The sequence below is a fragment of the Saccoglossus kowalevskii genome, chromosome 19, assembly GCF_978046115.1.
Source record: "Saccoglossus kowalevskii chromosome 19, keSacKowa6.1, whole genome shotgun sequence".
Lineage (NCBI taxonomy): Eukaryota > Metazoa > Hemichordata > Enteropneusta > Harrimaniidae > Saccoglossus > Saccoglossus kowalevskii.
In genome coordinates, this window is record NC_140659.1 from 5,352,560 (window position 1) to 5,367,900 (window position 15,341).

The 15,341-nt window shown below is 32.8% G+C and overlaps 1 protein-coding gene across 1 annotated transcript in view; it reads left to right on the top strand.

The window, feature by feature from the left end:
* Pten (phosphatase and tensin homolog) overlaps nucleotides 1-4,289 on the top strand; it is a 38,909-nt gene extending 34,620 nt beyond the window's left edge. The window contains exon 12 of the mRNA XM_085493486.1: nucleotides 4,010-4,289. Within this exon, the coding sequence (XP_085349612.1) occupies nucleotides 4,010-4,035 (26 nt within the window). The 3' untranslated portion in view covers nucleotides 4,036-4,289. The remainder of the gene's footprint in view (nucleotides 1-4,009) is intronic.
* Nucleotides 4,290-15,341: the final 11,052 nt, after the last annotated feature.

The following is a 15,341-nucleotide window of genomic DNA, read 5'->3' on the forward strand; positions in this document are numbered from 1 at the left end:
GTTTATAACTTAAAAGCAATGTAACTTGATAATCTGCGAAAGAGCAGAACAAGGTTTTTAATTTAACACTTGTGGTTGAATGTAATTTTGCATTCTTCAAGGTGGTATTACATCGAGAAATTATTTTTTTTTTTTATATTCACAGACTACCTCCCACACATGCACTCATTTCACACAATGTAAAAAAACTAAGGAACATGCATGGGCAAAAATACATACATCAAAGCTATGTATCAGATTTTATCCAGAGACTCCCACCCACCCTCTTGCTTGGTATATGTGGCAAAAAATTTGAGTTTGTTTTGTTCTCCAGACTGATAAAATATAATGCACCTACAACACTCTTTGGCTGGCTTACTCTGGTGGTGGTGGTGGTGGTGGTGGTGGTGGTAGTAGTAAACTATTACTTTTTTTTTTTCTTCTCACCCTGCACACAAACCAAAGGTGTAAATAAATGAAATAGACATTGGCAAATCACATTAAGAGTGTGAGCACTGAAATTATTAGGTTTGGAGATAGATGCAATAGATGCCCTGTTACCAAAAGTATTAGATATGGAAATTGATGTAATATATACCTTGGTATCAACAGCATTAGGTATTGGTATGGAAATGGATGTAATATATACCTTAGTATCAATAGTTTTGGGTATTGGTATGGAAGTAGATGTAATATATACCTTGGTACCAATAGTATTAGATATGGAAATAGTTGTAATATATACCTTGGTACCAATAGTGTTGGGTATGGAGATAGATGTAATATATACCTTGGTACCAATAGTGTTAGGTATGGAGGGAGATGTAATATATACCTTAGAACCAATAGTATTAGGTATGAAAATAGATGTAGTATATACCTTGGTACCAATAGTGTTAGGTATGGAAATAGCATAATGTACACCCTGTTACCAAAAGTATTTATATAAGTAGTAATATACACCCTTTAACAATAGTATTAGGTATGGAAATGGATGTAACATATACCTTGGTATCAATAGTATGAGGTATGGAAATAGATGTAATATATACCTTAGAACCAATAGCATTGGATATGAAAATAGATGTAATATATACCTTGGTATCAATAGTATTAAAATATGGAAATAGATGTAATATATACCTTAGTATCAATAGTATTAGGTATGGAAATAGATGTAATATATACCTTAGAACCAATAGCATTGGATATGGAAATAGATGTAATATATACCTTGGTATCAATAGTATTAAGATATGGAAATAGATGTAATATATACCTTGGTACCAATAGTATTAGGTATGGAAATAGATGTGATATATACCTTGGTATCAATAGTATTAGGTATGAAAATAGATGTAATATATACCCTGGTACCAATAGTATTAGGTATGGAAATAGATGTAATATATACCTTTAAATCAATAGTATTAAGTATCGGTATGGAAATAGATGTAATATATACCTTTGTATCAATAGTATTAGGTATCGGTATGGAAATAGATGTAATATATACCGTGGTACCAATAGTATTAGGTATGAAAATAGATGTAATATATACCTTGGTACCAATACTATTAGATATGAAAATAGATGTAATATATATCTTGGTATCAAAAGTTTTAGGTATGAAAATAGATGTAATATATACCTTGGTACCAATAGTATTAGGTATGGAAATAGATGTAATATATACCTTTGTATCAATAGTATTAGGTATCGGTATGGAAATAGATGTAATATATACCTTTGTATCAATAGTATTAGGTATCGGTATGGAAATAGATGTAATATATACCGTGGTACCAATAGTATTAGGTATGGAAATAGATGTAATATATACCTTTGTATCAATAGTATTAGGTATCGGTATGGAAATAGATGTACTATATACTGTGGTACCAATAGTATTAGGTATGGAAATAGATGTAATATATACCTTTGTATCAATAGTATTAGGTATGGAAATAGATGTAATATATATCTTGGTATCAAAAGTTTTAGGTATGAAAATAGTTGTAATATATACCTTGGTACCAATAGTATTAGGTATGGAAATAGATGTAATATATACCTTGGTACCAACAGTATTGGTTATTTAAATAGATGCAATATATACCTTGGTACCAATAGTATTAGATTTGGAAATAGATGCAATATATACCTTGGTTCCAATACTATTAGATATGAAAATAGATGTAATATATACCTTAGAACCAATAGTATTAGGTATGAAAATAGATGTAATATATACCTTGGTACCAATACTATTAGATATGAAAATAGATGTAATATATATCTTGGTATCAAAAGTTTTAGGTATGAAAATAGTTGTAATATATACCTTGGTACCAATAGTGTTAGGTATGGAAATAGATGTTATATGTGTCTTGGTATCAAAAGTATTAGGTATGAATATAGATGTCATATATACCTTGGTACCAATAGTATTGGTTATTTAAATAGATGCAATATATACCTTGGTACCAATACTATTAGATATGAAAATAGATGTAATATATACCTTAGAACCAATGGTATTAGGTATGAAAATAGATGTAATATATACCTTGGTACCAATACTATTAGATATGAAAATAGATGTAATATATACCTTAGAACCAGTAGTATTAGGTATGAAAATAGATGTAATATATACCTTGGTACCAAAAGTATTAGGCATGGAGATAGATGTAATATATACCTTGGTACCAATAGTATTAGGTATGAAAATAGATGTAATATACACCCTTTAACAATAGTATTAGGTATGGAAATAGATGTAATATATACCTTAGAACCAGTAGTACTAGGTATGAAAATAGATGTAATATATACCGTGGTACCAATAGTATTAGATAGGTAAATAGATGTAATATATGTAAATAGATGTAATATATACCTTGGTACCAATATTATTAGATATGGAAATAGATGTAATATATACCTTGGTACCAATATTATTAGGTATGAAAATAGATGTAATATATACCTTGGTACCAATATTATTAGATATGTAAATAGATGTAATATATACCTTGGTACCAATATTATTAGAAATGGAAATAGATGTAATATATACCTTGGTACCAATATTATTAGATATGTAAATAGATATAATATATACCTTGGTACCAATATTAGTTATGTAAATAGATGTAATATATACCTTGGTACCAATATTATTAGATATGTAAATAGATGTAATATATACCTTGGTACCAAAATTATTAGATATGTAAATAGATGTAATATATACCTTGGTACCAATATTATTAGATATGGAAATAGATGTAATATATACCTTGGTATCAATATTATTAGATATGGAAATAGATGTAATATATACCTTGGTATCAATATTATTAGATATGTAAATAGATGTAATATATACCTTGGTACCAATATTATTAGATATGGAAATAGATGTAATATATACCTTGGTATGAAAAGTATTAAGTATGAAAATAGATGTAATATATACCTTGGTACCAATAGTTTTAGGTATGGAAATAGATGTAATATATACCTTTGTATCAATAGTATTGGGTATGGAAATATATGTAATATATACCTTGGTATCAATATTATTAGATATGGAAATAGATGTAATATATACCTTGGTATGAAAAGTATTAAGTATGAAAATAGATGTAATATATACCTTGGTACCAATAGTATTAAGTATGAAAATAGATGTAATATACCTTGGTACCAATAGTATTAGGTATGGAAATAGTTGTAATATATACCTTGGTACCAATAGTATTAGGTATGGAAATAGATGTAATATATACCTTGTTACCAATGGTATTGGTTATTTAAATAGATGTAATATATACCTTGATACCAATATTATTAGATATGTAAATAGATGTAACTTATTACAGAAACCACTATTTGGTGTGAACATAAACATAACACATTACAAAAACCAATCATATATATTCGCTGTGGACTTATCTGTAAATTACTATATATTCATTACTTATATTGTGTAAAACTCATATAATGGTTTCTTATTTTCCAGGTACTAGTGTGATTACGTATTTATGATACTAAGCCAAGAAGAAACACCATATACAAGTTGTCTAGTGTGAGGGTGCAATTCATGTAGAGTTTTGCCGTATGCCATGCAAACTGGGATGAAATTCACTGTTGCTTGGTGATAACAGATTTGATTCTAACAAAAAAATCTGCTATATTCTATTCTTTTTCTGCCACACGTTATTTGAAAAAGTCTAATTTTGTAACATTTCATATTAGTCTTGTATATAGTCTACATGTTTAAATAAATGCTCTAAATTCAACATTTTTGATCAATGTATAAGTATTTTATATTTTATCAGGTTAAAAAGTAGTTTTGTGTTTCAAGAAATATCGCCAGCATTTGCAGCTCAGAAAGTGGGCTAATTAATAGTTTATTTATAATCACTGTACTGTAAAATACTTTATTTTCGCTATTTCCACTGAAGGAATGTTTCAGTGAAAATAAAACCCTGGAAAGATAGTATTTTCCCTATATCTTTTTTTCAGCTCATCAAAAATCAGTGAAAATAAATTCCATACAAAACACCCAAAATGTCTTTTTAGTGAAAATTAGTCCCAGCTAAAATAAAGTACAGTGTTAATTTCTAATGTTAGTTCTCTAACAACTCAAGTTTCTTCAGAGCCTATATTTTGTCAGGGGTGAACCATTTTTTTGGAAAGAACTTTTAATATTATTTATTTTCTCTTAAAATGTTACTCCTCTGTCCATCTGTTGAATTCAGACCACCTACTAATGGAGTGATGGAATTTGTTCAGGTTTTCATGAAACCCCCTGCAGAGAGTTGCAGTGAACCCCCAGTGAGTTTGCAGTGAACCCCCAGAACCAGCAGGGAGTTGCAGTGAACCCCCAGTGAGTTTGCAGTGAACCCCCAGAACCAGCAGGGAGTTGCAGTGAACCCCCAGTGAGTTTGCAGTGAACCCCCAGAACCAGCAGAGAGTTGCAGTGAACCAGCAGTGAGTTTGCAGTGAACCCCCAGAACCAGCAGGGAGTTGCAGTGAACCCCCAGTGAGTTTGCAGTGAACCCCCAGAACCAGCAGGGAGTTGCAGTGAACCCCCAGTGAGTTTGCAGTGAACCCCCAGAACCAGCAGGGAGTTGCAGTGAACCCCCAGTGAGTTTGCAGTGAACCCCCAGAACCAGCAGGGAGTTGCAGTGAACCAGCAGTGAGTTTGCAGTGAACCCCCAGAACCAGCAGAGAGTTGCAGTGAACCCCCCAGTGAGTTTGCAGTGAACCCCCAGAACCAGCAGGGAGTTGCAGTGAACCAGCAGTGAGTTTGCAGTGAACCCCCAGAACCAGCCGGGAGTTGCAGTGAACCAGCAGTGAGTTTGCAGTGAACTCCAAGAACCTGCAGGGAGTTGCAGTGAACCCCCAGTTAGGGGGAGGTAACTACCCCTCTTCTTTAATGGTGTTTATTTGGCTCACAAAATTAAGGCGGCTGACAGCATTTAATATAATTTGGACTGCCCAAACTATTTAAATTTGCTTGGTTGAATTAAGCCATCTTACATTCTAAATGCCATTTAGAACTCTCTTGATATTTGAAGAGATTGTTTTCATGCTTACAATTACCAGGTAAAAACTGTCAATGAATATCAAGTTATTTTCTTAATCAGATACACGATTGGATTCATATCAAGCTACATGTATTACCATTCCAACACAGAAGACTTTCATGATTAAGATCATTTACTGTAACATGTAATAATATCAGATAACCATGGCAACAAGACTGGCAACAATTATAACTGCAAGGGCGACATTTTTATTGTAAAACTGAAAATTTGTTCTTTCAAGTTGGCATCATATTCTGATACAACAGGGATTCTGCTTTGTTTCATATCTTGAACTGAGGTACTCAATATTTTGTATTTGTACTTTTGAATAGACACTTCAAATAAAGTATGTACAGTATGTTCTCTTAATAAAACAAATGAAAAAAACATCTACATCTATATGCAGTCCATTCCTTGATGTTCTCCAAGATGATACACATTTATTAATGCAATCTGATTAAAATATGATGTACTGTATGGAGTGTATTTTATTTCATATATTTTTTATTAGCTCCGCTGTAGACTTTGTTGAGCAGAGCTTACAAGTGATTTTTCGACGCAGTCTGTCAACTTTTTATTTTTTCGACTTCTCGAAAACAATTCTTATTGCTTTGATACTTGGTGTACATGTACATTGGGCAGAACTTAGATTTGTTCATTTCGTGACGATATCTTCAACTCTCTAATTTTGATGAATATTTTGGTAATTTTTGGTAAAAAGTGATATTTTCGAATTCTTGTTGAAAAACGCAAGTCGGATTGCTTTGATATCATATATATATATAGGTACTACAGATAGACTTATCTCAGATTTGTTCATTTCGTGATATCTTCAGTTCTTTAATTGAAATGTGCACTGCTAACAGCGGAGCTATCTCAGCCTAGAGGCTGCTTGTTAAATTAGGTTTGTTTTTTGTTATGTACTCTTAAAAAACTGCCAGCAAATAAATAAATTAAAATAAACTGAAAGAAAAGAAAAGAAAAGAAAAGAAAAGAAAAGAAAAGAAAAGAAAAGAAAATGTATAATAAAAATAACAAATTAAACACAAATTTGAAAAAAAAGAAACCCAAACTTGGATTTTATTTTAATTAAACTGTTTTAATGTAGCCTAGGAAATATTGAAGAACTGACCCAAACATTTTTTTTTAAATAAATGCATTTTTGATAACCTTTTATGCATTTTTTTAAAAATGTTTGATAATTTTAGACCAACTTGACACAATTTCCTATTGACAAGTTTCAACCAAAATTTTGAAAAAATACAAAAAATTATATGGGTTTAAATTGTGAATGATGGCAAAAGTTGTTCATGCTACAGACTAGTAATAATAGAGTAGTTCCATGCTACACACTAGTATTAATAGAGTAGTTCCATGCTACACACTAGTATTAATAGAGTAGTTCCATGCTACACACTAGTATTAATAGAGTAGTTCCATGCTACACACTAGTATTAATAGAGTAGTTCCATGCTACACACTAGTATTAATAGAGTAGTTCCATGCTACACACTAGTATTAATAGAGTAGTTCCATGCTACACACTAGTATTAATAGAGTAGTTCCATGCTACAGACTAGTATTAATAGAGTAGTTCCATGCTACACACTAGTATTAATAGAGCAGTTCCATGCTACACACTAGTATTAATAGAGTAGTTCCATGCTACACACTAGTATTAATAGAGTAGTTCCATGCTACAGACTAGTATTAATAGAGTAGTTCCATGCTACACACTAGTATTAATAGAGTAGTTCCATGCTACAGACTAGTATTAATAGAGTAGTTCCATGCTACACACTAGTATTAATAGAGCAGTTCCATGCTACACACTAGTATTAATAGAGTAGTTCCATGCTACACACTAGTATTAATAGAGTAGTTCATGCTACACACTAGTATTAATAGAGTAGTGCATGCTACACACTAGTATTAATAGAGTAGTTCCATGCTACACACTAGTATTAATAGAGTAGTTCCATGCTACACACTAGTATTAATAGAGTAGTTCCATGCTACACACTAGTATTAATAGAGTAGTTCCATGCTACACACTAGTATTAATAGAGTAGTTCCATGCTACACACTAGTATTAATAGAGTAGTTCCATGCTACACACTAGTATTAATAGAGTAGTTCCATGCTACAGACTAGTATTAATAGAGTAGTTCCATGCTACACACTAGTATTAATAGAGCAGTTCCATGCTACACACTAGTATTAATAGAGTAGTTCCATGCTACACACTAGTATTAATAGAGTAGTTCCATGCTACAGACTAGTATTAATAGAGTAGTTCCATGCTACACACTAGTATTAATAGAGTAGTTCCATGCTACAGACTAGTATTAATAGAGTAGTTCCATGCTACACACTAGTATTAATAGAGCAGTTCCATGCTACACACTAGTATTAATAGAGTAGTTCCATGCTACACACTAGTATTAATAGAGTAGTTCATGCTACACACTAGTATTAATAGAGTAGTGCATGCTACACACTAGTATTAATAGAGTAGTTCCATGCTACACACTAGTATTAATAGAGTAGTTCCATGCTACACACTAGTATTAATAGAGTAGTTCCATGCTACACACTAGTATTAATAGAGTAGTTCCATGCTACACACTAGTATTAATAGAGCAGTTCCATGCTACACACTAGTATTAATAGAGTAGTTCCATGCTACACACTAGTATTAATAGAGTAGTTCCATGCTACAGACTAGTAGTAATAGAGTAGTTCCATGCTACACACTAGTATTAATAGAGTAGTTCCATGCTACACACTAGTATTAAGAGTAGTTCCATGCTACACACTAGTATTAATAGAGTAGTTCATGCTACACACTAGTATTAATAGAGCAGTTCCATGCTACACACTAGTATTAATAGAGTAGTTCTATTCTACACACTAGTATTAATAGAATAGTTCCATGCTACACACTAGTATTAATAGAGTAGTTCCATGCTACACACTAGTATTAATAGAGTAGTTCCATGCTACACACTAGTATTAATAGAGTAGTTCCATGCTACACACTAGTATTAATAGAGTAGTTCCATGCTACAGACTAGTATTAATAGAGCAGTTCCATGCTACACACTAGTATTAATAGAGTAGTTCCATGCTACACACTAGTATTAATAGAGTAGTTCCATGCTACACACTAGTATTAATAGAGTAGTTCCATGCTACACACTAGTATTAATAGAGTAGTTCCATGCTACACACTAGTATTAATGGAGTAGTTCATGCTACACACTAGTATTAATAGAGTAGTTCCATGCTACAGACTAGTATTAATAGAGTAGTTCATGCTACACACTAGTATTAATAGAGTAGTTCCATGCTACACACTTGTATTAATAGAGTAGTTCCATGCTACACACTAGTATTAATAGAATAGTTCCATGCTACACACTAGTATTAATAGAGTAGTTCCATGCTACACACTAGTATTATTAGAGTAGTTCCATGCTACAGACTAGTATTAATAGAGTAGTTCCATGCTACACACTAGTATTAATAGAGTAGTTCCATGCTACACACTAGTATTAATAGAGTAGTTCCATGCTACACACTAGTATTAATAGAGTAGTTCCATGCGACACACTAGTATTAATAGAGCAGTTCCATGCTACACACTAGTATTAATAGAGTAGTTCCATGCTACAGACTAGTATTAATAGAGTAGTTCCATGCTACAGACTAGTAGTAATAGAGTAGTTCCATGCTACACACTAGTATTAATAGAGTAGTTCCATGCTACACACTAGTATTAAGAGTAGTTCCATGCTACACACTAGTATTAATAGAGCAGTTCCATGCTACACACTAGTATTAATAGAGTAGTTCCATGCTACACACTAGTATTAATAGAGTAGTTCATGCTACACACTAGTATTAATAGAGTAGTTCATGCTACACACTAGTATTAATAGAATAGTTCCATGCTACACACTAGTATTAATAGAGTAGTTCCATGCTACACACTAGTATTAATAGAGTAGTTCCATGCTACACACTAGTATTAATAGAGTAGTTCCATGCTACACACTAGTATTAATAGAGTAGTTCCATGCTACACACTAGTATTAATAGAGCAGTTCCATGCTACACACTAGTATTAATAGAGTAGTTCCATGCTACACACTAGTATTAATAGAGTAGTTCCATGCTACACACTAGTATTAATAGAGTAGTTCCATGCTACACACTAGTATTAATAGAGTAGTTCCATGCTACACACTAGTATTAATAGAGTAGTTCATGCTACACACTAGTATTAATAGAGTAGTTCCATGCTACAGACTAGTATTAATAGAGTAGTTCATGCTACACACTAGTATTAATAGAGTAGTTCCATGCTACACACTTGTATTAATAGAGTAGTTCCATGCTACACACTAGTATTAATAGAATAGTTCCATGCTACACACTAGTATTAATAGAGTAGTTCCATGCTCCACACTAGTATTAATAGAATAGTTCCATGCTACACATTAGTATTAATAGAGTAGTTCCATGCTACACACTAGTATTAATAGAGTAGTTCCATGCTACACACTAGTATTAATAGAGTAGTTCCATGCTACACACTAGTATTAATAGAGTAGTTCCATGCTACACACTAGTATTAATATAGTAGTTCCATGCTACATACTAGTATTAATAGAGTAGTTCATGCTACACACTAGTATTAATAGAGTAGTTCCATGCTACAGACTAGTATTAATAGAGTAGTTCATGCTACACACTAGTATTAATAGAGTAGTTCCATGCTACACACTAGTATTAATAGAGTAGTTCCATGCTACACACGAGTATTAATAGAGTAGTTCCATGCTACACACTAGTATTAATAGAGTAGTTCCATGCTACACACTAGTATTAATAGAGTAGTTCCATGCTACACACTAGTATTAATGGAGTAGTTCATGCTACACACTAGTATTAATAGAGTAGTTCCATGCTACAGACTAGTATTAATAGAGTAGTTCATGCTACACACTAGTATTAATAGAGTAGTTCCATGCTACACACTTGTATTAATAGAGTAGTTCCATGCTACACACTAGTATTAATAGAATAGTTCCATGCTACACACTAGTATTAATAGAGTAGTTCCATGCTACACGCTAGTATTATTAGAGTAGTTCCATGCTACAGACTAGTATTAATAGAGTAGTTCCATGCTACACACTAGTATTAATAGAGTAGTTCCATGCTACACACTAGTATTAATAGAGTAGTTCCATGCTACACACTAGTATTAATAGAGTAGTTCCATGCGACACACTAGTATTAATAGAGCAGTTCCATGCTACACACTAGTATTAATAGAGTAGTTCCATGCTACAGACTAGTATTAATAGAGTAGTTCCATGCTACAGACTAGTAGTAATAGAGTAGTTCCATGCTACACACTAGTATTAATAGAGTAGTTCCATGCTACACACTAGTATTAAGAGTAGTTCCATGCTACACACTAGTATTAATAGAGCAGTTCCATGCTACACACTAGTATTAATAGAGTAGTTCCATGCTACACACTAGTATTAATAGAGTAGTTCATGCTACACACTAGTATTAATAGAGTAGTTCATGCTACACACTAGTATTAATAGAATAGTTCCATGCTACACACTAGTATTAATAGAGTAGTTCCATGCTACACACTAGTATTAATAGAGTAGTTCCATGCTACACACTAGTATTAATAGAGTAGTTCCATGCTACACACTAGTATTAATAGAGTAGTTCCATGCTACACACTAGTATTAATAGAGCAGTTCCATGCTACACACTAGTATTAATAGAGTAGTTCCATGCTACACACTAGTATTAATAGAGTAGTTCCATGCTACACACTAGTATTAATAGAGTAGTTCCATGCTACACACTAGTATTAATAGAGTAGTTCCATGCTACACACTAGTATTAATAGAGTAGTTCATGCTACACACTAGTATTAATAGAGTAGTTCCATGCTACAGACTAGTATTAATAGAGTAGTTCATGCTACACACTAGTATTAATAGAGTAGTTCCATGCTACACACTTGTATTAATAGAGTAGTTCCATGCTACACACTAGTATTAATAGAATAGTTCCATGCTACACACTAGTATTAATAGAGTAGTTCCATGCTCCACACTAGTATTAATAGAATAGTTCCATGCTACACATTAGTATTAATAGAGTAGTTCCATGCTACACACTAGTATTAATAGAGTAGTTCCATGCTACACACTAGTATTAATAGAGTAGTTCCATGCTACACACTAGTATTAATAGAGTAGTTCCATGCTACACACTAGTATTAATATAGTAGTTCCATGCTACATACTAGTATTAATAGAGTAGTTCATGCTACACACTAGTATTAATAGAGTAGTTCCATGCTACAGACTAGTATTAATAGAGTAGTTCATGCTACACACTAGTATTAATAGAGTAGTTCCATGCTACACACTAGTATTAATAGAGTAGTTCCATGCTACACACGAGTATTAATAGAGTAGTTCCATGCTACACACTAGTATTAATAGAGTAGTTCCATGCTACACACTAGTATTAATAGAGTAGTTCCATGCTACACACTCGTATTAATAGAGTAGTTCATGCTACGCACTAGTATTAATAGAGTAGTTCCATGCTACACACTAGTATTAATATAGTTCCATGCTACACACTAGTATTAATAGAGTAGTTCCATGCTACACACGAGTATTAATAGAGTAGTTCATGCTACACACTAATATTAATAGAGTAGTTCCATGCTACACACTAGTATTAATAGAGTAGTTAATGCTGCACACTAGTATTAATAGAGTAGTTCCATGCTGCACACTAGTATTAATAGAGTAGTTCATGCTACACACTAGTATAAATAGAGTAGTTAATGCTGCACACTCGTATTAATAGAGTAGTTCCATGCTACACACTAGTATTAATAGAGTAGTTCCATGCTACACACTAGTATTAATAGAGTAGTTCCATGCTACACACTCGTATTAATAGAGTAGTTCATGCTACACACTCGTATTAATAGAGTAGTTCATGCTACACTAGTATTAATAGAGTAGTTCCATGCTACACACTAGTATTAATACAGTAGTTCCATGCTACACACGAGTATTAATAGAGTAGTTCCATGCTACACACTAGTATTAATAGAGTAGTTCCATGCTACACACTAGTATTAATAGAGTAGTTCCATGCTACACACTAGTATTAATAGAGTAGTTCATACTACACACTAGTATTAATAGAGTAGTTCCATGCTACACACTAGTATTAATAGAGTAGTTTCATGCTACACACTAGTATTAATAGAGTAGTTCATGCTACACACTAGTATTAATAGAGTAGTTCATGCTACACACGAGTATTAATAGAGTAGTTCCATGCTACACACGAGTATTAATAGAGTAGTTCCATGCTACACACTAGTATTAATATAGTTCCATGCTACACACTAGTATTAATAGAGTAGTTCCATGCTACATACTAGTATTAATAGAGTAGTTCATGCTACACACTAGTATTAATAGAATAGTTCCATGCTACACACTAGTATTAATAGAGTAGTTAATGCTGCACACTAGTATTAATAGAGTAGTTCCATGCTACACACTAGTATTAATAGAGTAGTTCATGCTACACACTAGTATAAATAGAGTAGTTAATGCTGCACACTCGTATTAATAGAGTAGTTCCATGCTACACACTAGTATTAATAGAGCAGTTCCATGCTACACACTAGTATTAATAGAGTAGTTCCATGCTACACACTAGTATTAATAGAGTAGTTCCATGCTACACACTAGTGTTAATAGAGTAGTTCCATGCCACACACTAGTATTAATAGAGTAGTTCCATGCTACACACTAGTATTAATAGAGTAGTTCCATGCTACACACTAGTATTAATAGAGAAGTTCCATGCTACACACTAGTATTAAAAGAATAGTTCCATGCTACACACTAGTATTAATAGAGTAGTGCATGCTACACACTAGTATTAATAAAGTAGTTCCATGCTAGACTAGTATTAATAGAGTAGTTCATGCTACACACTAGTATTAATAGAGTAGTTCCATGCTACAGACTAGTATTAATAGAGTAGTTCCATCCTACAGACTAGTATTAATAGAGTAGTTCATGCTACACACTAGTATTAATAGAGTAGTTCCATGCTACAGATTAGTATTAATAGAGTAGTTCATGCTACGCACTAGTATTAATAGAGTAGTTCCATGCTACACATTAGTATTAATAGAATAGTTCCATGCTACACACTAGTATTAATAGAGTAGTTCCATGCTACACACTAGTATTAATAAAGTAGTTCCATGCTACACACTAGTATTAATAGAGTAGTTCCATGCTACACACGAGTATTAATAGAGTAGTTCCATGCTACACACTCGTATTAAGAGTAGTTCCATGCTACACACTCGTATTAATAGAGTAGTTCCATGCTACACACTAGTATTAATAGAGTAGTTCCATGCTACAGACTAGTATTAATAGAGTAGTTCCATGCTACAGACTAGTATTAATAGAGTAGTTCCATGCTACAGACTAGTATTAATAGAGTAGTTCCATGCTACAGACTAGTATTAATAGAGTAGTTCCATGCTACAGACTAGTATTAATAGAGTAGTTAATGCTGCACACTAGTATTAATAGAGTAGTTCATGCTACACACTAGTATTAATAGAGTAGTTCCATGCTACACACTAGTATTAATAGAGTAGTTCCATGCTACACACTAGTATTAAGAGTAGTTCCATGCTACAGACTAGTATTAATAGAGTAGTTCCATGCTACATACTAGTATTAATAGAGTAGTTCCATGCTACACACTAGTATTAATAGAGTAGTTCCATGCTACACACTAGTATTAATAGAGTAGTTCCATGCTACACACTAGTATTAATAGAGTAGTTCCATGCTACACACTAGTATTAATAGAGTAGTTCCATGCTACACACTAGTATTAATAGAGCAGTTCCATGCTACACACTAGTATTAATAGAGTAGTTCTATTCTACACACTGGTATTAATAGAGTAGTTCCATGCTACACACTAGTATTAATAGAGTAGTTCCATGCTACACACTAGTATTAATAGAGTAGTTCCATGCTCCACACTAGTATTAATAGAGAAGTTCCATGCTACACACTAGTGTTAATAGAGCAGTTCCATGTTACACACTAGTATTAATAGAGCAGTTCCATGCTACACACTAGTATTAATAGAGTAGTTCCATGCTACACACTAGTATTAATAGAGTAGTTCCATGCTACACACTAGTATTAATAGAGTAGTTCCATGCTACACACTAGTATTAATAGAGTAGTTCCATGCTACACACTAGTATTAATAGAGTAGTTCCATGCTACACACTAGTATTAATAGAGTAGTTCCATGCTACACACTAGTATTAATAGAGTAGTTCCATGCTACACACTAGTATTAATAGTGTAGTTCCATGCTACACACTAGTATTAATAGAGTAGTTCCATGCTACACACTAGTATTAATAGAGTAGTTCCATGCTACACACTAGTATTAATAGAGTAGTTCCATGCTACACACTAGTATTAATAGAGTAGTTCATGCTACACACGAGTATTAATAGAGTAGTACCATGCTACACACGAGTATTAATAGAGTAGTTCCATGCTACACACTAGTATTAATAGAGTAGTTCCATGCTACACACTAGTATTAATAGAGTAGTTC